The sequence below is a fragment of the Cetorhinus maximus genome, chromosome 6 (assembly GCF_964194155.1).
Source record: "Cetorhinus maximus chromosome 6, sCetMax3.hap1.1, whole genome shotgun sequence".
Taxonomy (NCBI): Eukaryota; Metazoa; Chordata; class Chondrichthyes; order Lamniformes; family Cetorhinidae; genus Cetorhinus; species Cetorhinus maximus.
This window is the reverse complement of record NC_135884.1, coordinates 84163587-84185813: the sequence shown is the minus strand read 5'-3', so window position 1 is coordinate 84185813 and position 22227 is coordinate 84163587. Positions and strand designations below refer to the sequence as shown.

At 42.6% G+C, this 22227-nt stretch overlaps 1 protein-coding gene across 1 annotated transcript in view; it reads left to right on the top strand.

Moving 5' to 3' along the window:
- cog4 (component of oligomeric golgi complex 4) overlaps window positions 1-21496 on the top strand; it is a 62521-nt gene extending 41025 nt beyond the window's left edge. Inside the window, exons 12-19 of the mRNA XM_078543926.1 lie at window positions 8593-8758; window positions 9626-9688; window positions 10386-10502; window positions 13062-13154; window positions 14051-14134; window positions 16138-16239; window positions 17627-17755; window positions 21066-21496. Of these exons, the coding sequence (XP_078400052.1) occupies window positions 8593-8758; window positions 9626-9688; window positions 10386-10502; window positions 13062-13154; window positions 14051-14134; window positions 16138-16239; window positions 17627-17755; window positions 21066-21200 (889 nt within the window). The 3' untranslated portion in view covers window positions 21201-21496. The remainder of the gene's footprint in view (window positions 1-8592; window positions 8759-9625; window positions 9689-10385; window positions 10503-13061; window positions 13155-14050; window positions 14135-16137; window positions 16240-17626; window positions 17756-21065) is intronic.
- Window positions 21497-22227: the final 731 nt, after the last annotated feature.

Sequence of the window (22227 nt, the reverse complement as noted above, 5' to 3'; positions counted from 1 at the left end):
CTGCCTGATCTGCTGAGTGGTTCCAGCATATTCTGATTTCATGTCTGATTTCTAGCACCTTCCATTTGTGGAAGCTGTAACAATGCAACATTGGGCTATTTAAATATTAAATGCTGAAAATAGCATCCCTATCTCTGAGCCGTGTGCTAGATGTGCTGCATGTTCCCTTTTCAGAGATATGCCGCAGTTCAGAAGTGCGGCTTTCTTTGAATTTGATCTTTCCTGATCCACTCGGAGGAGCTCTTTTGAGATTGATAATTGGTGCTTTGGGAAATTGAGCCCATGTTTTCCACCTACTATAATGTTATGTGTTGGCCCGTTGCAGCTGCAATATTCCAGTAATCCTCAATGTATTGTTTTTTCTATTTGCTGACTGCCACACAGCTAACAGGAACCCTCAGGATCCACATGATACATTTGTACAGCTTATACTGCATTCTTTATTATCTAACTTCACCCTCATACAATACAAGCTATGTATATATCAAACTAATAGCTATGTTACAAATGTTGAGGTTTACAAGATTATTCTATTTGGGGACTGTCTCTTTAAATTTAAGGTAAAATGGAAGGGGTCATGTGACCTGTTCTGGAGTCTGCCTGACAGTAAGTCTGGGTGGTTTGATTGTTAGCGATCAAAGAAAGGCTTATATTGTATTACTGGGAGGAAGGTACAAGGTATTTATGCTTGGAGACAATGGCAGCAGTCTGTATGTTAACAGTGGAGACCGAGAGTCTCCAAAGTCCCAGGAAAGTGTTGAGACTGTCAGGTTGTAAACAGGTGTGTTATAGAGTTGGATTCTCAAGGATAGCTACTTAGCATTTCTACCTGGATACAAGACCTATTTGATTCACTGACTATGGGGGAGGATTCAGAGGAAGGCATTGTAAAGATTAAGTTACACGCTTTCCTAGAATATCACTGAATATCAGAGTGTTTTGAGTCTGCCTGGGTTCAGGAGAGAGCAGCTAGAAACCAAAACATTTCTGTGGTTCGCTGCACAGGAGTGTGGGTGGGAGCTCATGGCTTGGATTGGAAAGACCAAATTCATGGGTTAAAACAAGGCTGGAAGAGTCACCTAGCTTGGGCTAAAGGGAGAGTCTCTGGGAAAAGAAAACCACAATGTGGAAGACTTATCTAAGATTGCAAGTTACCAGGCTGAGAAAAGAAAAGAACAGAAATAAATCCTGAGAAGCTAAGAATCACTTTGGATTGATTTTGGGAAAGTGTCTACATAATAGACAGTGTAAAATATACCTGTGAAGTGTGTTTTTTTGGTTAGGCTAAGAATATGAATAGGGGTGGGGGGGGGATGTTATTCTGTTCTGTGGTTTAAAATATAAGTTGCCTACAAAGATGGTGTTTAATTAAAAGTGTTTTAGTCATTTGTTACAGTAAACGTCTTAAAACGTGAAATCTTGCTGTGTCATCCTTTCTAGCTATTAACTGGAAATTTGAATTTCTTTTTAAAAATTATTGGCCTCTATGGACATTGTAACAGTGAACACTCTGCAAAACCTATATAATGCACCTCTTGAGTGAAGAATAGAGTCATAAAACCAGAAGGTTCCTGGAACAATCCCCAATCTCTGTTGTGTTACCTGCTTTCATCTAGGACTGGAGTGGGGTTCTGCAGTTGCCCCCAGCGGTCCTAAGCTAGGGAGCACAAATCAGCCAGATTGAGGGTTGCCTTTTGACGTCTGCTGGAGAATGAGTATATGTAAAGGTCAGGCAAGGAATGGGTTAGCTTTGATGTTCTTCACAACGGAATAACCTGGCACTAAGTTAGATATGGAGAACTGCAAACATCTTGTAATCCTTACTACGAGCATAAGGAAACACTATAAGAAATGAGGGGAGAAAATTGAAAGGAGATGGGATAAACACCTCATGATCCATCTCTTTAATGCTACTGAATATTGTTTTCTCTTGCTGAGGAATGTATGTATCTTAGGTGATCACCGACTGAAGTCATTTCAAATCCCAGCTCTGTTCTATGGCTAAAGACCAAATAGTTTTAGTGTGGGAAGAACTGTGAGTCATTTGCTAACAGTGACGATACAGGAGGAATCTATGGATCAGTATCAGTGAGGTACAGGAGAAATCTAAGGGTCAGTAGGCGGGAGGTGGTGGCATAGTGGTAATGTCACTGGACCAGTAATCGGGCGGCCCAAGCTAAAGCTCTTAGAAGGCTAATACTAATGGAATTTAAATTCAATTAATAAATCTAGAAACGCATCTAGTTTACTAATGTCTTTTAGGAAAGGAAATCTGCCGTCCTTACCTTGTATGGCATACAGTTAACTCCAGACCCATAGCAATGTGGTTGACTCTTAAAGTTCTCTGTAGTTGAGAGTGAGAGTCTGTGATCTCTGCCTGGTGCCAGGGTTCTGGACATCTGCTCAGGGCTGGAGAGGAACTTGCAGTAGGAGGGGTAAGATCCAGTTGTTGTGGTCCAGTAGGTACCAACAACAGAGGTAGAACTAGGAAAGAGATCCTGCTGAGGGAGTATGTGCAACTAGGGGCTAAACTAAAAAGCAGAGCCTCAAGGGTAATAATCTCTGGATTATTACCTGAGCCATGAGCAAATTGGCGTAGGATAAATAAGATTAGAGAGATGAATGTGTGGCTCAAAAGATTTTTGTAGGAGAAATGGGTTTCTATTCATGGGGCACCAGCACTGAGGAGAGTGCGAGCTGTACTGTTGGGACAATCTGCACCTGAACAGTACTGGGACTATTGTTCTGGTGAATTGTATAACTAAGGCGGTAGAGAGAGCTTTAAACTAAATAGTGGGGGAATGGATCATGTAAGAGGAAATATAGTAAAGGGAAATAACAAAGTGAGAGAGCAGGGCAGCAATTTGGGTAATGAGTTCCAGAGTGTGACAGGACATATAATCGTAAGAGTGCATCACCAGATAAGGCCAGAGATTGCAAAGATGGTGAAAAAAAAAGTTTAAGACCCCGTACCTAAATGCACACAGTATTTGTAACAAAAAGGATGAATTTGTTAACACAGATAGAGATAAATATGTATGACCTTATAGTATTACAGAGATGTGGCTGAAAGGTGACCAAGGTTGGGACCTGAATGTTGAAGGGTATTTGACATATCGGAAGGACAGGAAGCTAGGATAAGGTGGTGGGGAAGCTCTGTTAATTAAGGATGACATTAGTTCAGTACTGAGAGATGACTGTAATTTGAAAGACCAAGATGTAGAATTAGTTTGGGTATAGATAAGAAACAGTGAAGGTAAGAGGTCACTTCTGGGAGTAGTTTATAGGCCCCCTAAAAGTAGTTACACTGTAGGACAGAGCATACAGGAGGAAATAAATGGGGTGTGTAAGAAAGATGCAGTAATAATCATAGGTGACTTTAATCTACATGTAGATTGAGCAATTCAAATTGGCAAAGGTAGCCTGGAAAATTGAGTTCATAAGGGTATTTTCGGGACAATTTCTTAGAGCAGTACGTTCTAGAGCTAACCAGGGAGCAGGCTATCCTAGACCTGGTAATGTGCAATGAATAGGATTAATCAATAACATCATGGTAAAGGAGCATCTAGGTAACAGCGATCACAACATGATAGAACTTCATGTTCAGTTTGAAAGGGGGAAGTGTCGGTCCATGACTGGTGTTTTAAACCTAAATAAAGGTAACTATGAGGGTATGAGGGCAAAACTGGCTACGGTGAACTGGGAAACTAGTTTAAAATATAGGACAGTAGAGTTCCAGTGCCAGATTTTTAAGGAGATAACTCTCAGCAAATATTTATCCCAGTGAGAAAGAAAAACTCTTTGAGAAAGATGCATCATCCGTGGCTAAATAAGAAAGTTGAGGATAGTATTAAATTGAAAGAAACACTGTACAAATCTGCAAAGATTTTTGGTAGGCCAAAGGATTGGACAAGTTTTAAGAACCAGCAAAGAATGAATAAAAAGATAATGAAGAGGCAGAGTATGAGAGAAAGCTAGCTAGTCATATAAAAATAGATGGTGACAGTTTCTACAAGTATTTAAATAGGAAAAGTGTAACTAAGGCTATTGTGTTTGTCCTCTAGAGAGAGAGTCTGGGGAATTGATAATGGAAAACAAAGAAATGGTGGAGGCATTGAACAGGTATTTTGTGTCTGTCTTCAAGGTAGAAGACTTAATCAAGAGGTGCTAGGGATGGATGAACTTAAAACAATCACGATTGCCAGGGAAAAGGTGCTAGGAAACTATTAGACCTAGAGGCTGACAAGCCCCCAGGACTGGATGGCCTGCATCCTAGGGTCTTATAAGAAGATAACCAATGCATCTACTAGATAGTAAATGCATTGGTTATCTTCCAAAATTCCTTAGATTCAGGAATGGATTGGAAAATTGCTAATGTAACACCTTTATTCAAGAAAGGAGGGAGGCAGAAAGCAGGAAACTATAGACTGGTTAGCCTAACATCTGTCATAGGGAAAGTGCTAGAATCCATTATTAAGGAGGTTATAGCAGTGTACTTAGAAAATCACAATGTGATCAGACAGAGCCTACATTTCTTTAAGAAAGGGAAATAGTGTTTAACTAATCCATTAAAGTTTTTTGACAAAGTAACATTCAAGATAGATAAAGGGGAACCAGTAGATGTGATGTACTTAGATTTCCAAAAGGCGTTTGATAAGGTCTCACATCAAAGGTTACTACACAAGATAAGAGCACATGGTTTAGGGGATAACATATTAGCATGGATAAAGGATTGATTAGCTAACAGGAAGCACAGTGTAGGAATAAATGGGTTTTTTTTGGATTGGCAAGCTGTAACTAGTTGAGTGCCACCAGGATCAATGCTAATCAACTTTTTACAAAGTTGAAGGAACTGAATGTATGGAGCTAAATTTGCTGATGACACCAAGATAGGTCGGAAAGTAAGTTATCAAGAGGAGGTAGAGAGTCTGCAAAGGGATATAGACTGGTTAAGTGAGTGGGCAAAAAATTGGCAGATGGAGTTAATGTGGGTAAATGTGAACTTCTTCACTTTGGTAGGAAGAATAGAATAGCAGTATTCTATTTAAATGGAGTGATTGCAGTAATCGGTGGTACAGAGGGATCTGGGTGTCCTGGTACATGAATCACAAAATTAGTATGCAGATACAGCAAGTGATTAGGAAGGCAAATGGAATGTTGGTACTTATTGCAAGAGGAATGGAATATAAAAGTAAGGAAGTTTTACAGCAGCTGTGCAAGGAGTTGGTGAGATTACATCTGGAGTAGTGTGTACAGTTTTGGTCTCTTTATTTGAAAAAAGAAATAACTGCTTCAGAGAAGGTTCACTCAACTCGTTCCTGGGATGAAGGGATTATTTTATGAAGAAAGGTTGAACAGGTTCGGCCTATACTCATTGTAGTTTAGAAGAATGAGAGATGATCTTATTGAAACATATCAGATTTTGAGGGGACTTAAATAGGATGAATACTCAGAGGATGTTTCCACTTGTGGGAGAAACTCAAACTTAGGGACATAGTTTAAGAATAAGAGGTCTACCTTTTAAGACAGGGATGAAGAGAATTTTTTTCTCTCAGAGGGTCATTAGTGTGTGGAATTCTCTTCCCCAGAAGGTAGTGGAGGCTGGGTCTTTAAATTTAATCAAGGCTGAGTTAGATAGATTTTTGATAGACAAGGGAGTCAAGGGTTATGGGGGGCAGACAGAAAAATGGAGCTGAGACCACAACCAGATCAGCCATGATCATATTGAATGGCGGAGCAGGCTCGTAGGGCCAAATGGCCTACTCCTGTCCTAAGTCCCATGTTCCTATGTTCATATGTAAATGCCTTCTGAAATGGCCTAGCAAGTCTCTCATTGTAGCAAGGTGCTACAAAGTCTAAAAGGAATGAAACCAGACGGACCAACCGGCATCGTCCTAAAACCAGAAATCACAACTGCAAACCTAACCCTGTTGACCTTGCAATGTCCTCCTTAGTAACATGTGGGAGCTTGTGCCAAAAGCAACAGCCCGACATAGTCATATTCACCGAATCATACAATGACTGAGGTACCATCATCACCATCCTGGGTATGTCCTGTTCCACCAGCAGGACAGACCCACCAGAGGTGGCGGCACAGTGGTACACAGTCTGGAGGGAGTTGCTCTGGGAGTCCTCGACATTGACTCGGGATTCCATAAAGTCTCATGGCATCAAGTCAAACATGGGCAAGGAAACCTCATGCTGATTACCATTGCCTCGGCTGATGAATCAGTGCTTCTCCATGATAAACACCACTTAAAGGAAGCACTGAGTGTGGCAAGGGCTTAGAATGTACTATGGGTGTGGACTTCAGTGTCCATCACCAAGAGTGGCTCGGTAGTACCACTACTGACCGGGCTGGTCAAGTCCTAAAGCACAAAGCTGCTAGATTGGGACTGCGGCAATTGATGAGGGAACAAACAAGAGGGAAAAATCTACTTGACCTCGTCCTTACCAATCTACCTGTCATGGATGTATTTGTCCATAACAGTATTGGTAGGAGTGACCACCGCACAGTCCTTGTGGAGACAAAGTCCCGCCTTCACATTGAGGATACCCTCCATCGTGTTGTGTGGCACTACCACCGTGTTAATTGGGATAGATTTCAAACTGGTCTAGCAACTCAAAACTGAGCATCCATGAGGTGCTGTGGGCCATCAGCATCAGCAGAATTATATTCAACCACAATCTGTAACCTCATGACCAGGCATATTCCCCACTGTACCATTACCATCAAGTCGTGGATCAACCCTGGTTCAACAAAGAGTGCAGGAGGGCATGCCAGGAGCCACACGAGACATACCTACAAATGGGGTGCCAAACTGGTGAAGCTACAGCACAGGACTACTTCTGTGTCAAACAGCAGAGGCAGCATACAATAAATGGAGCTATGTGATCGCACAGCCAAAGGATCAGATCCAAACTCTGCAGTCCTGCCACATCTAGTTGTGAGTGGTGGTGGACAATTTAACTGGAGGAGGAGGCTCCACAAATAACTCATCTTCAATGACGAGGGAGCCCAGCACATTAGTGCAAAAGACAAGGTTGAAGCATTTGCAACCATCTTCAGCTAGAAGTGCCGAGCAGATGATCCATCTTGGCCTACTCCGGAGGATCCCAGTATCACAGCTGCCAGTCTTCAGCCAATTCGATTCACTCCACGTGATATCAAGGAACAACTGAAGGCATTGGATACTGCAAAGGCTATGGGCCCTGACAACATTCTGGCAATAGTACTGGATTATTGTGCTCCAGAACTAGCCGTGTCCCTAGTCTAGCTGTTCCATTACAGATATAATACTCGCATCTACCCAGCAATTTGCAAATTGCCCAGGTATGTCCTGTCCACGAAAAGCAGGACAAATCCAACCCAATTACTGCCCCATCCGTCTACTCTCAATAATGAGCAAAATAATAGAAGGGGTTGTAGACAGTGCTCCAAGCAGCACTTACTGAAGCTCAGTTTGGTTTCTGCTAGGGCCACTCCACCCCTCACTTCATTACAGCCTTGGTCCAAACATGGACAAAAGAGCTGAACTCCAGAGGTGAGGTGAGAGTGACTAGCCTTGACATCAAGACAGCATTTGACCAAGTGTAGCATCAAGGAACCCTAGCAAAGCTGGAGTCAAAGGGAATTAGGGGGAAAACTCTCTTCTGGTTGGAGTCATACCTAGCACAAAAGAAGATGGTTGTGGTTGTTGGAGGTTAATCATCTCAGTCCGAGACATCACTGTGGGAGTTCCTCAGGGTAGCGTACTGGGCCCAACCATGTTCAGCTGCTTCAACAATTCATCATCTTAAGATCAGAAGTGGGGATGTTCGCTGATGATTACACAGTGTTCAGTACCATTTGCAACTACCCAGCTACTGAAGCAGTCCATGTCCATATGCAGAAAGACCTGGACAACATTTAGGCTTGGGCTTATAAATGGAAAGTAATATTCGGCCACACAAGTGCCAGGCAATGATCTTCTTTCTTAACAGCAGAGTGGGTGCACCTACGCCACATGGACTGCTACCGTTCTAGTAGGTGGCTAGCCACCAACTTATCAAGGGCAATTAGGGATTGGTAATAAATTGGCAGTGATGCCCACATCCTATGAGTGAATTCAGAAAAAAAGTGTCAGTGATGGCACAGGAGGAATCTCTGGGTCAATGATGGTACAGGAGGAATCTATGGTCTCTGATGGTACAGGAGGAATCTATGGATCAGTGATGGTACAGGAGGAATCTATGGGTCTCTGATGGTACAGTATGAATCTATGGGTCAGTGATGGTACAGGAGGAATCTCTGGGTCAGTGATGGTGCAGGAGGAATCTCTGGGTCAATGATGGTGCAGGAGGAATCTATAGGTAAGGAATAGGCAGTGAAGGAAGAATGTGTCAGCCACAAATAGCTGTTTACAACAGAGTTTTGTCTCTTGCTTAGGGGTAAAACCTGGCATGAGGTCCTGGCAGTCCATGGCTCACTCATTTACTTTGAGTTCATAGCCAGCCTTTACATCTGTTGCATTGGTGTTTGTATAAAGTCACATAACAGATTCTCTTGCAGTAAAGCATTGTGAGCTGTTTCTGTCTGTTTCTGTTGTTCAGGGAGGTGCTTTATAACAAGCTGCGGATGGGATTCCCTGCCACGACCTTTCAGGACATACAACGTGGTGTAACCAGTGCTGTGAATATCATGCATTCCAGCCTGCAGCAGGGCAAATTTGACACCAAGGGAATTGAAAGCACAGATGAAGCCAAGCAATCCTTTTTGGTATGTGTTTTATATATGCTTCCCTCTACTTGGGAAGCTGTTTGCCTGTTGTGTAATGGCTCCCTAACCTGCCTGCAGGCTGCCATTGAGAAATCATCCTGTAGAGCATCACTGGTTTGGTTCCACATCCTTGCAAAGCATCACTCGCCAACAGGGATGACCTTTTTTTTGGATGTGGATTTTTTGCTCAGCTTAGGAATTAATCATTTTTCATTTTGCACACCCCATTCAAGCATGAGGTGCTTCTAAACTCTAGTTGTTACCAGACACCACTGTCACAAGCTTTGTGAAAGTTCATTGTAGTTGCTAAACAATGGCTTGACATTGGCCAGGACCCTATGCCTTTTCAGGGTTGCCGACTTCCCCCCTTCACAGGCTTGTGATTGTGTTTAGGTGGCTAGAGCAGATCACTTTCCCTTCAGGCACCCAGTGTTGGCATGGAGTACTCCTTGGTCAGGTATAACATAATTACCTGTAGAGTAAAGCTCACTCTGCTCTTCCCTGCCTTAACAATGTGGCTTGTACCTAATCTCTGTACCTTCTACTGGACCAGTGTAACATCCCTTCTCCAATTATTCATCCTAATGTAACTCTTGATTTGGTGCAGTTTTGTGCTGTGGGGGCATATTATATTGAGGCTTGCAGAACTCATTTTATATTGGACTTCCAAAGATCTGGGCTTGGTTTGTGCCCAGGGTTGAACCTCCAGTGTCTTACCCAGCACCAGCCAGTCTCAGAAATGAGCTTTCTGAACTCTTATCATAAGCCTGATTACAGACTCTCTCATTATTTGATGGGTGTTGTGTATCTGTTCTGCTCATTGTGCTAATTTGCTTATATGGTGTTAAACTCTCTTGTTTCATTTAGGTGACTCTGAATAATGTGGAAATGTGCAGTGAAAATCTTCTGACCTTGAAAAAGACCTTGGAGGTATGAGAATATCCAATTCCAAGGACAGACATTTGCTACAGGATTAATGTTTTTTGATTTTTCTCCACTCATGGGAGGACCATATAGCTGTTAAGGTACAGTCCTGGGGCAATCCACCAGTATCTGACCTGAATGGCCCTTCATTACATAGTCAGCTTTATCATTGTGCGTTTAGAGATGTTTCAAGATTTATCTGTGATGTTGCTCAATCTGTCACCAGCCAGCAACTGCACACTTGCTGATGGTCACTACACTGCACTCGTATTGAGGATTGAAGCCAAGCTGATCATTGTTTTCTTGCCACACGATTACTATTTATCCCCTTGTATTTACAATTACTCACTAAGGGTACAGTACTCAGTTATACATGTCTGCTATTTGAGAATGGGGGTGTGCAGCAGCTGTAGTGTTTGAAGGCTGCACTCTAGTTTTGAAGGCAATAATGTCAAATCAAGCCTCAGCAGACTTTCAAATTCTGCTTCCTTCTCCCTCTTTCAGTCCCTCTCCTGGCCAAACGAGCAAGTCTCACTGGGCCACAGCATGGAAACGGTTTTGTTTTTTGCCAGTTTTCTCCTCTCCCCATGAAGGTGCTGCTTCATACTTGGAACAGTGTCCCGGAAGTTCCAGTCTTTCACTGTGGTGGAAGCAGGATTGTAAACTGTAATGGTTGAATGAAGTGGTGTATGTTTCTCCACAGAGTGACTGTACAAAACTGTTTAGCCAAGGTCTGGGAGCAGAGCAGGCACAAGCAAAGATTGACAGCTGCCTGTCGGACTTGGCTGCCATATCAAACAAATTTAAGGATCTCCTGCAGGTGAGTTAGTCAGAATCGAGCTTTGGCTAATTTTGTTTTTTGATGAGTTAATTGCAGACCCCCAAAATTAATGCAAACCATTCAAGCTCAGTGCTTTCACATTTAGAAAAACTACCTGAAACAAACTGAATCAAAAATGTAACAGGTTTTGAACTTGCCCGTGTTGTACCCGGATATCAGGGCCATAGCTTTCTCTAGATTCTACGGGCTGAGGAACGTGTCTAGCTGTGACATGATGGCACAGCAACTGCTTGGAATTGGAAAGTATCTGCAACATTTCTCCTTCTGGATGGAATGTGATCACCGAGCGACCAACACTAGAATCGGGGAATGAGAGAGAGCAGTGATGATATTGACATCTGTTATGATATAGAATTATTATGCTATTTCTTCTAACCCCATGACACTGACTAACTCAGAAAGAGCTGAATATCAGCCTGTCCAGCTCTCAATCTGGCAGCCCTCCCCCACGAACTCCTGATTCAAATCCCACCACCCCAAAGAGACCCAGTTTAAAACCAGGATGAACCAGTACCCCACACTAATAGGCTCAGCAGTTTATGTAGGTGAAACCTCTTGTTGCCGCAGGGACCAAAAGCAAATGAATTGCTGAATCCCTTAAACTGATATGGGTCCCGGGAGCATATAGCCAAGTCAGGACATCCAGAGTACCAATTACTGGCATTAATAGCAAACCAGCAACTTCACAAAATACCCACATTTAACCATTGCAAAATTTCAGCTTAAAAGATCTGATTGAAGAATTTAAAATATTGGGTGGCTTTTACAAGTTAAGTCCCAGGAGAGGTGGTGCACCAGAGAGAGCCACTTCAATTGGCCTGACATATACTTAGCACACTTAGACATACTGCTAGGATGTAAGATATGGTGATGGGTTTCCCATCTTGGCTGCCTTTATTATTGCAAGGGTTAAGTATAGTACACAAGAAACAACATCTCCCATACCTTCAAATTAGGAGCGATGTTGAGGGTGGATTCCCTTCCTTATCATTTAAAATGTGATTGAAGGGGAATGGAATAGTAAAATGTTGTCCACTAGGACATGAGCACAAAAATGGATTTTCTAAGAAATAACTTGCATTTATATAGCACCTTTCATGCCCTTGGGATGTCCCAAAGTGTTTTACAGCCAGTGACGTACTTTTAAATTGTTGTCACTATTCAGTACATGTCACACTAATCAGTAAATGTCACACTATTCAGTACATGTCACACTATTCAGTACATGTCACACTATTCAGTACATGTCACACTATTCAGTACATGCCCCACTATTCAGTACATGTCACACTATTCAGTACATGTCACACAATTCAGTACATGTCACACTATTCAGTACATGCCACAATTTTCAGGACATGCCACACTATACTGTACGTGTCATACTATTCAGTACATGTCACACTATTCAGTACATGTCACAATTTTCAGGACATGCCACACTATACTGTATGTGTCATACTATTCAGTACATGTCACACTATTCAGTACATGTCATACTATTCAGTACATGCCCCACTATTCAGTACATTACACTATTCTTTACATGTCACACTATTCAGTACGTGTCACACTATTCTGTATATGTCAAACTATTCAGTACATGTCGCACTATGCTGTTCATGTCACATATTCAGCACATGCCACACTATTCTGTATGTGTCACATTATTCCGTACATGCCACACTATTCAGTGTATGTGACAGTCTTCACTACATGTTACACTATTCAGCACATGCCACACTATTCAGTGTACGTGACAGTCTTCACTACATGTTACACTATTCAGCACATGCCACACTATTCAGTGTATGTGACGATCTTCACTACATGTTACACTATTCAGCACATGCCACACTATTCATTGCTTGTCACACTACTCTGTATATGCCACACTATTCAGTGCATGTCACACTATTCATTACATGTCATGCTACTCAGTACATGTCATACTATTCAGTATATGTCACACAATTCAGTTCATGCCACACTATTCAGTAGATGCCACGATATTCAGTATAGGAAACACAGCAGCCATTTTACACAGAGCAAGTCCTACAAATAACATGATAGTGATCAGTTCATCTGTTCTATTTCATTATTGGGTTGAGGCATAAGGTATTAGCCAGAACATATTCTTGAATAGTGCCAGGGGGTCTCTTAACTGAGAGGGCAGATGGGCCTTCAGTTTAACATCTCATCTGATAGGCAGTACCTCTGACAGTGTAACACTTCCTCAGTACTGCACTGAAATATCAGTCTAGATCATGTGCTCAGGCCTCGAGTGCAATTTGAATCCACGGCCTGCTGACTCTGAGGCGACAGAGTGCTACCACTGAACCATGGCTGATATCTCCAGTCACGTTACTGAGGAGGTCTACGTGGTCGGAAATGTAGTCCTTTGGATGAGATGTTGAACTGGGACTTTGTACAACACAGATTCCTTGCGCAGTTGAAAAGCCCAAACCAGAGTATGTTTGCTATTACAATGCCCAGTCTGGTTCTGATTACGTTAATAGTTTATGTTTTGTCTTACAGGAAGGTTTAGCAGAACTCAGCACAACAGCTATCAAGCCCCAGATTAAGCCCTGGATAACTGGGTTCCTCTCCATCTCACACAACATTGAGGAGGTGAGAGCATTTAACGATATGCAAGCAAAAAGCAAGTCCCTGAACACGATTACAGACATCTCCAACTTCAGAAATTTGCTCATGTCACTGCGTCTTGCAAATGCATACAGCCCTCAGAGTTAAAGTTACTTGATTTAGTATGGAGCACATCAGCTTTAAACCCTGTATTTCACTTTCCCAGAGCCCAGCTTGCACATTTATGTATCCCACAATTGCCCTGCATTGCCACCCTGTCCCTAGTGGATAGTCTACATCCCACCACATATAAACCCAGTGTCTTACTGCCTTACAACAATGTCACTACTTACCTTATGTTAGATCTTCTGTTCACTGTAACATTTGCAATCTATACAACAGTGAAATATCTTTGTTATCCTTTCCACAGCTATACATCCAACATAACCATTGCTGTTAAAACCATAAGCAAAACATCAGAACCTCTCCACCTTTTCTTTAGCCCAGATCACAGCATTAAAAACTCTTGGGTCATCGGGCACCTTTGAGCAATCAGCAAATCAACAGTTGAGTCATTGTTGCATCCAAAACGCAACCAAGAAACAGAAAATACCCGCAAACAGCATTAACTGAGGTCCCAGCGCACGAGATATGGATTTATATAACAGTAGCATCGAGATGCAATGGCCTAAATGCCTCATCGATTGCAGACAAGCATTAAATCCAATAATAGACCAATACTAACCATCCTCTGATACTCTGTGTGTTCAGTGTAATTTGTAGTGGAAGCGATCTTAAGGTTTGTAAAACAGGCAAAGTAGTGATGCACAGACAGTTGGCCCTAAATAATCATTTAACAAGGGAGCAAATTCCTGATGTGTTGTATCCCCAAGCTGTCCACTTGACATCTGTTTGCTTTACACTATTTTATTTTATTCCAGGAGGAGTTTAATGATTATGAAGCCAATGATCCCTGGGTCCAACAATTCATTCTCAACCTGGAGCAACTAATGACAGAATTCAAGGTGTGTGTGCAAGGTTTGCTTAAAGTCCATAAAATTCCAATGAAGTTGAGGTCCTGGGCAAAAAATTTAGCTTCCCTAACCTTGGATCCTAAATTATAAACTGGCAGCAACAACGAGGAATCACATCATCTCTTAATTGTTCTTTCCCAAAATTTTCAAGACGATGAAACTCTTTACTTCACACCCCGGTTTTCAGTTTTCCTGCAATTTTTAGCTCTGTAAAATGTCACCTAATGACTACACGTTCAATTATGTTGCCGTCTCTTTTCAACTTGAGCAGTTCTGTACTAAGATCTTGGGCCATCATCTGTTTCTGTGTTTAAAATAATAGTGAGATAACTTTAGATGTTAACCAGCTGGCAGAGTGGAGTGCATGCACAAGTGAGAAGATGTGTCATAATAGTATTTTGCCATAGAAACCTGTCTGAAGTCTACTCTACTTATAATTTCAGAGGCCATTATTATTATAATGGATTAGGTGTGATGAAAAAGTAAATGAAAGCCCCTCACCTTTCACCATCTAGTGTTCTCCCTCGAAACTGGGTGTAGAGCAGCTCTCTGGTCTCGTAACCACTCAGTTCTGGTCCTTGAACTAAAGGAGCCCCACTTGGGTATGGAGATTGAAACTTGTGCAGTTTACCAGCAAACTGAATCCTTGGATTGAGTAGTGTCTGGAGCAGGCCTGTTTGCTCAATGGATCAAAGCACTGTGTAAGGTGTAACTGAGGCACATGGACAGGAGGTCCCGTTATGAAACAGCCCCAGAGGGAAACTTTAAACAACTGTCATAACCTATATTTTTTAAGTAGTATGTTTGAGTTGCACCTCTAAATTCAAGAATCAGACCACCAGTTCTCGAGAGGTTTTATATTAAACTAAAGGAAACATTTTATTAATTTACACAAGTTAAATATATACACATGGCTACAAATTACTACTATCATAACTTTTAACAGATTTCCAAACTAATCTCCATTAAGGCAACAGCAACCCATAGATTTTAACCAGACACCAGGCAAAGCATTTTCACCTTACAAATTCAAACTGAGGTTCCTCTCACTTTGATTCCTGTGGAGACAGTTGTAGGCTTACAGCTACTTTGATCTTACATTGCCTCTGCCCACACAAAACTGCTGAAGTTTTCCTAGCACAGCTCATTGAATGTAAATTCTCATTGTATCACCAGCCTCTTCTAACAATAAAACCCCTTTCATAGTACCAATTTTATTAGTATTATAAACATATTGCTTTGTCTCTGCTAGCTAGGTGCCAGATTTCACTCACCTTCTTGAATGCTCTATTCAAAAATTGCAAATGCATTCTACCTCTCTTACATCTCAAAAGCAGTACACATCAAAGTACCCAGACCAGCTGACTTTTATCCAATTAAGACACACCTACAGACTAACCCTCTATTTTTAAAAGAAAAATATTTTCCAATAATATCATATACATTAATAGCTTCATGACAGGTCCCAGGTTCAATTAGTGCTGTTAGCTGATCTCAGTGAGGGTAAAATTTAACTAGTTTCCAATTCTGTCTGTGTCCCGTGACTCTCACTGGTCAGTGTGGGCATCAAATAAGGATGGAGTCCAGTTCAACTGTGATGCCACCCACTGGTGAATCGCCTGATTACTGTCTTGGTCTCACTGGCCACATGGACCTGGCAGGATGACTAACAAGCGCTATAGAACCAGACCCCTGCAAGACTTGGCTCCTTGAGTAGCAAGGGGAAAAGGAGTGAAAATAAAGCTCCCTGTCCTGCTTGTGCAGTGCTGACTGAAACGCACATAAAACAATCAGATACTCACTGATTCTATTTCATTAGTTCTCAGAACACTGGCAAGGTAGAATTTATTGCCCATCACAGTGTTACTGGTGTTTTCTGTTTTTGTTTCAACTGTCCAGTATTTATGATTTGTTTTTTCATTCCCTTTAGGTGTTGAGGGGATGGAAGAGAATGTCCACTTGTTTCAATATGTGACTGTGTCTGTGTTCTCTAGGTTGGATTGTCCCAGGTGATCTACGATAACCTCACCAGTCTGATGACGAGCTTGATTGCAATTGAACTGGAGAAGGTGGTTCTCAAGTCGACATTCAGCCGGGTATGAGTGGAAAAGGTCACGAGTGCTTTAGCATTTTGTACATGTCCTGAAACAAGCTAAACTGATGGTTTATTGGGCGAAGGTGCCACTCGTGTGCTACTGAACTATGCAGATGGGTAAAAGGATTAAATTCTGAGGGCAGGTTTCACAGATTAGGTTTGTATTCCATCGAGTATAGAAGATTAAGAGGGGATCTAATCTAATTGAATGCTTAAAATGATTAGCAGATTTAATAGTTTCTCTTTATCTTCCCCATCTCAAGTGGGGGAGTCCAGACAAGGGGGAATCACCTTAAAGTTATTACTAGGCTATTAGAGGCGATGTCAGAAAGCACTTCTTCACACAAAGGCCACAGAAAATCTAGAACTCTATTCCCCCAAAAATTATTGGGACTGAGCGTCAGTTGAAAAACAAAAGATTCCTGTTTATTGGAACCAAAGCGGTAATTGAGGTCGAGGGACAGACTAGCCAAGATCTGATTGAATGGCTCGAAGCTACTCCTGTTCCTATGTTGGTACGATCGTAGGCTCAATCCTTGGCTGTGCTGTGTGAGTTGACCTCACCTAGCTTGGCATTAGGTCATGTCACTTGTCTCAGCAACCCTGGGCTAAGCAGGGGAAAAACTGTCCAGGGTTCCTGATTCGATCAGTACCAAGAACCACAGACTGTGTCTAGTATAGACAAGGAAAAGGGGGAAACTGCAAAAGGTGGGAGAGATATTCCATAGAAACTGCAAGGCATGGTAAGATGCTGAATGTACATACACATTTTAGCTAAAGCTTCTATTTTTAAGTCATCTGAATAAACTGCAGTGATATTCCTTAGCACTTGGAAGCATATGAAAGGTCTTTGGCACAAATCACACTGCAAAATGAATCTCACCTTCCACTTTATTTAGGGGTCAGCTGTTTTCCTGAAGATGCTGACTCCACGCAGGGATCAGGGTGTCCTCCAGTAACCCCCTCTTCCCCACTCTCCCTCTGAATCCTGATAGGAGCTAAGGTCACTGGATAGCAACCTGGATCTGGGATTATTTTCTCTTCCCCCCGATCTGTAGCCCAGGCACACTAAGGATATGCAATAGCTCTACAGTTGTCAACTAAAAAGGGAGTAACTTATTCAGCACAGAGTGAGACTTTCATAGTTACACAGTTTAGCATCATGTCAGGCGATGCATTTGTCCACAAGGCTGTTGAATTAAAATAGGAAGGGGGGCGCTTGAGAAACACTTAAAATACAAAATGGGTTTGAATGAGGCTTTGTTTGTGCATTTATTTAAATTTTCTCACCTAGCCAGTGGGGATCTTCTATCTTTGTTATCATTCATTTGCCTCTTAAAAAACAGCTTTGCAGTATCTCCTCCTGACCTCCTTTGGTAACTTTTCAGCTTGGCGGGTTGCAGTTTGACAAGGAGCTCCGATCGCTTATTGCGTACCTGACATCAGTGATCACGTGGACCATTCGCGACAAGTTCGCTCGCCTCTCTCAGATGGCAACTATACTGAATCTGGAAAGGGTGAGTGCGTAGAGTAGGATGAAGTAAAGGGAGTGGGAGGAGGCTTGTGGGGAGCATAAAGAAGGAAGACTTGTATTTATGCAACTCCTTTCACAACCTGAGGACATCCCGAAGTGCTTTACAGCCAATGAAATACTTTTGAAGTATAGGCACTGTTGTAATGTAGTAAACCAGCATAGATTTGTTGGGCTGAGTGGCTTGTTTTTGAACTGCAATTTTATGTAGCTCCTAAAACAGGAGGTGACAGGACATTTGTCAGTCAGAACAAACATAGGTTCTGGAGCCAGCATGTTTGAGAGAGGTCTGAATGATGTGTTTTGAAGCAACATACAGTGCTGACTACGTATGGACATAGCCTGGATAGTGAATGGTGGGGTCAGTGGGAGTTGGGGGCTGGCGGGGTTAAGAAGAGGGTAGGCGGTGGGGGAGGAAGAGGGTCAAGATGTAGAAACAGCAGTTGAGGAGTAGACTCCTGAGGAGATAAAACAGAAAATGCTGGAAAAGCTCAGTAGGTCTGGCAGCATCTGTGGAGAGGGAAACAGAATTAACGTTTTGAGTTCCTATGACTTCTTCAGAGTTCTGAAGAAGGGCCACACGGACTCGAAATGTTAACTCTGTTTCTCTCTCCACAGTTGCTGCCAGACCTGCCGAGTTTTTCCAGTAGTTTCTGTTTTTATTTCAGATTTCCAGCATCTGCAGTATTTTGCTTTTTAAAAAGGCTCTTGAGGAGGTTTTCAGGGTAAGGGAGTCAGTAAGGTGGAGATGCTGAGTGAAACAGGGAGATTGAGGGTGGAGGTAAGATGGCTGAATGAGCAACTGCGGATAGTGGAGCACAGGAACAATAGGATGGTATTTAAGGAATGGAGAGTGTACACATGGGCGCAGGCTGGAGAATGTGGGATAGAGAGGGGTGAGATCGCAGATGGATCTACAAGTAAGTATTAGAATTTAAACAGGAAGGCTGATGAGAAAGTTGTCCAGAGAAGCATCCCCATGAAGAAGAAGAGGGATTTCAGTAACGATAGAGGAGAAGTGAAGATGGAGGTAGAGTGTTGTAGAAGTGAAAGAAAACCTTTGAAACAGGTTGATTATGATGCTGCAGTTGAGATTGAACACAGTAACCAGGGTTCCAGATCTCTGGACTGAGCTTGTAGCAGGAAAGAAGATTGAGTCAATATCCACAGGAGCTGATGTGCTCTTCTTTGGATTTTGTGTCCTAAAGCTGGAGGAAGCTTTTAATAAGATAGACAACTACTAGAGATATGGAACAGTCACAAGATTGGTGGAGGAGGTGGTGAGGTAAAGCTAGGTTGTTGGTGTACAGGTGAAAAGTGATCCTATGTATACAACGACCTCACCAAGGGCAGCTTGTAAATGGTGAGGAATGGATGGAACCCTTGAGATGTGGACATGGGAGGAGAAACCATTTGAGAGAATGTAATAAAAACAGAAAACACTGGAAATACTCAGCAGGTCTGGTAGCATCCGTAGAGAGAGAAAATCAGAGTTAACATTTCAGGTCAACGACCCTTTGTCAGAACTGAAAGTACTTGGAGATGGGACACTTTTTAAGTGTGCAAGGAAAGGGGTTTAATGGGAGGTGGTGGTTGGAGGGAAGAGCTATAAGCTCACTGACTCCCAGACCTACCTTGATTCAACTTGCTCACACCCCAGTTGTTGTCAGGACTCTGTCCCATTCTCCCAGTTCCTCTCAGGGCTCTATTCCAATTTCCCAGTTCCTCTCAGGGCTCTATTCCATTCTCCCAGTTCCTCTGCATTTGTTCTGACAATGCAATCTTCAGTAACAATGCGTTATATACGTCCTCCTTTATCCCCAACCCAGGAATCCCCCACCACCATGGTTGACAGGGCCTATGACTGTGTCCGTTCCATTTCCGCACTTCTGCTTTCACCCCTTTCCCTCACTTGCAGAGTCACAAAAGGCTTCCCTTGTCCTCACCTTCGTCACATCCAGTGTGATACCACCACCAAACACATCTTCCCCTCCCCTGCCAGCATTCCAAGGGGAATGTTCCCTTCATGACAGCCTGGTCCACTCCTTATTCACCCCCAATACCGCGTCCCCTTCCAACAGTGGTACCATGAGGGATGCTACACCTGTCCTTTTATCTCCTCGTTCCTCATCATCCAAGGTTCCACACGCTCCTTCCAATTGAAACAGTGACTTACTTGTACTTCTTTCAATTTATTACACTGTATTTGCTACTTACAATGTGATCTCCTCCATTGGGGAGACTAAATACAGTTTGGGTGACCGCTATGCAGAATGCCCCCATAGAGTCTGCAAGTGTGATCCCAAGCTTCCAGTCGCCTGTCACTTTAATCCTTTGCTCCACTTCCACTCTGACTTGTCTGTCCACAGCCTCTGACACTGTTCCGTTGAAGCTCAAGATTGAAACTTGAGAAACAGTACTCAATCTTTTAACTAGATACTTCACAGCCTTCTGGTCTCAACACTGAGTTCAACAATTTCAGATCATAACCTTTGCCCCCATTTTCTTTTGGACAGCAACTACTGATAATTCTGCTTTTCACATTTACACCTCCTCTAGACCTATCTTTTGTTTCTTTACCTGTCCCATTACCATCTCCTTTTGCCTTGCACCATCCTCCCTTTTGTCATTTAATCTCTCCTCCTTTCATCCTATCACAACCTTCCCTTTTGTCCTTTCATCCACCTCTTTCTCTGCCTTTACTTAAAATGTGTTACATCTCTAAGTACTCTCAGCTCTGATGGAGGGCCCCAACCTGAAACTTTAACTCTGCTCCTCTCTTCACAGATGTGCCTGACCTGCTGAGTATTTCTAGCATTTTCTGTTTTTGTTTCAGATTTCCAGCATCTGCAGTATTTTGAGTGATTGAGGAGGATGGAGTGGATGTGTTGGAGGGACCAGAATGATTGAGGAGGATGGAGTGGTTGAGTATTGGAGGGAATGGAGTGATTGAGGAGGACGAGGGGATTAGTGAGCAACAGTCACATCCCACAGGATGTCGATGGTGACTGACCCATCCTTTACTGATGCTGTGGATGGGGCAGCAGCCTGACTGGGTGGCTTCAAACAAAATGGGGAGAAGCTAGTTACAAGGCAACACAGTGTGGTTCAGAGTCAATCTGCCACTGGAGATCCTTTCTGTTGATGGGCAAACATTTCCTGATACTTGTTTCCACGTGCTACTCTACCAGGTCAATATCCATCTCTCGGTGAATAACTCCGCAGTAAGGTATTTCAATCTCTATATAACGTGTGGGTTTGCAGCATATATCTCATGTCACTTTCTGTTTCCGCAGGTCACTGAAATTTTAGATTACTGGGGACAGAACTCTGGGCCACTTACCTGGCGCCTTACGCCTGCAGAGGTGCGTCAGGTGCTCGCACTGCGGAATGACTTTCGTAGCGAGGACATCAAGAGGCTTCGCTTGTAGCATCTATGCTTGGGCACTCTTCAGCGAATCACTTGTTATCATTCCTCATGGGCAGCAAGATATTGACTTATGCATCTTCAGGCAGTGGGGCCTTGTCTAGCATTTGAAAAAACTTAATTGACATGGTCTGGAGTGCAGTGGGAATGACGTTCATGCTTTTCTGCTGTTGTCCGCAAGGATTGATGTGCATTAATTGACAGATTATCTGAACATGTCCAGCTTCAGTGCTTCTGGGACAGGTTCGGAACCATACAATATATCCACACCCTGCTCCTGGAATAAAGGGTATTACTTCATTACACTTAGACTGTGCTGTATAAATTTATGTCACAGATTATGAGGGGGAGGGAGGGAGAGGTTTGTTTTCAGGGTGTGATAAAGCATTTTATAGCCAATGAACCACTTGTGAAGTGCAACCATTATATTGTAGGAAATCTGTTGAAATGTTCTTGTGATCCCTTTCTTTCCTCACTGGCTGTGGGATTTGACTGTTTTAATTTGCTGGAGAGTGAGACAAACCAGCAGACTATGATGGGGTTAATGCTATCCAGCAATAATTAAAGTCCTTTATCTTCCCATGGGCCTACTGATTTGCATGCTCAGTTCTCTCTCTCTCCTGCGAGATTGGCACAATTTGAATGTGAATCTACTGTTGGTTCATTCTTGTTGCAACAATACATTTGGAATGTTGCCATTTTGAGTCTTCATAAAATCACCTCTCTGGTGTAGCCATCTCGAGAACATCTCCAAATTACTTCATTCTTCCCAAAAAATTCCTCATATTTACAAAACTACAATGATCTTTGTTGTGACCTTGGGACCCTGGAGCAGGAACTTTTTGGTATGGAGACGAATGAAAAGGGAAGATCCGAGGTGTGGAGGTATCCTGTGGAGCAAAATGGTCATGGTGAAGAGTTTAAGTTTTTCTCCTTTCCCTACACTTTCACGTCGGAGATATATCATTCGTGTTCAAGGTTTGTAAATTGCCTAAATTAGCTCAACTTTGGACCACAAAGAACGACTTAGA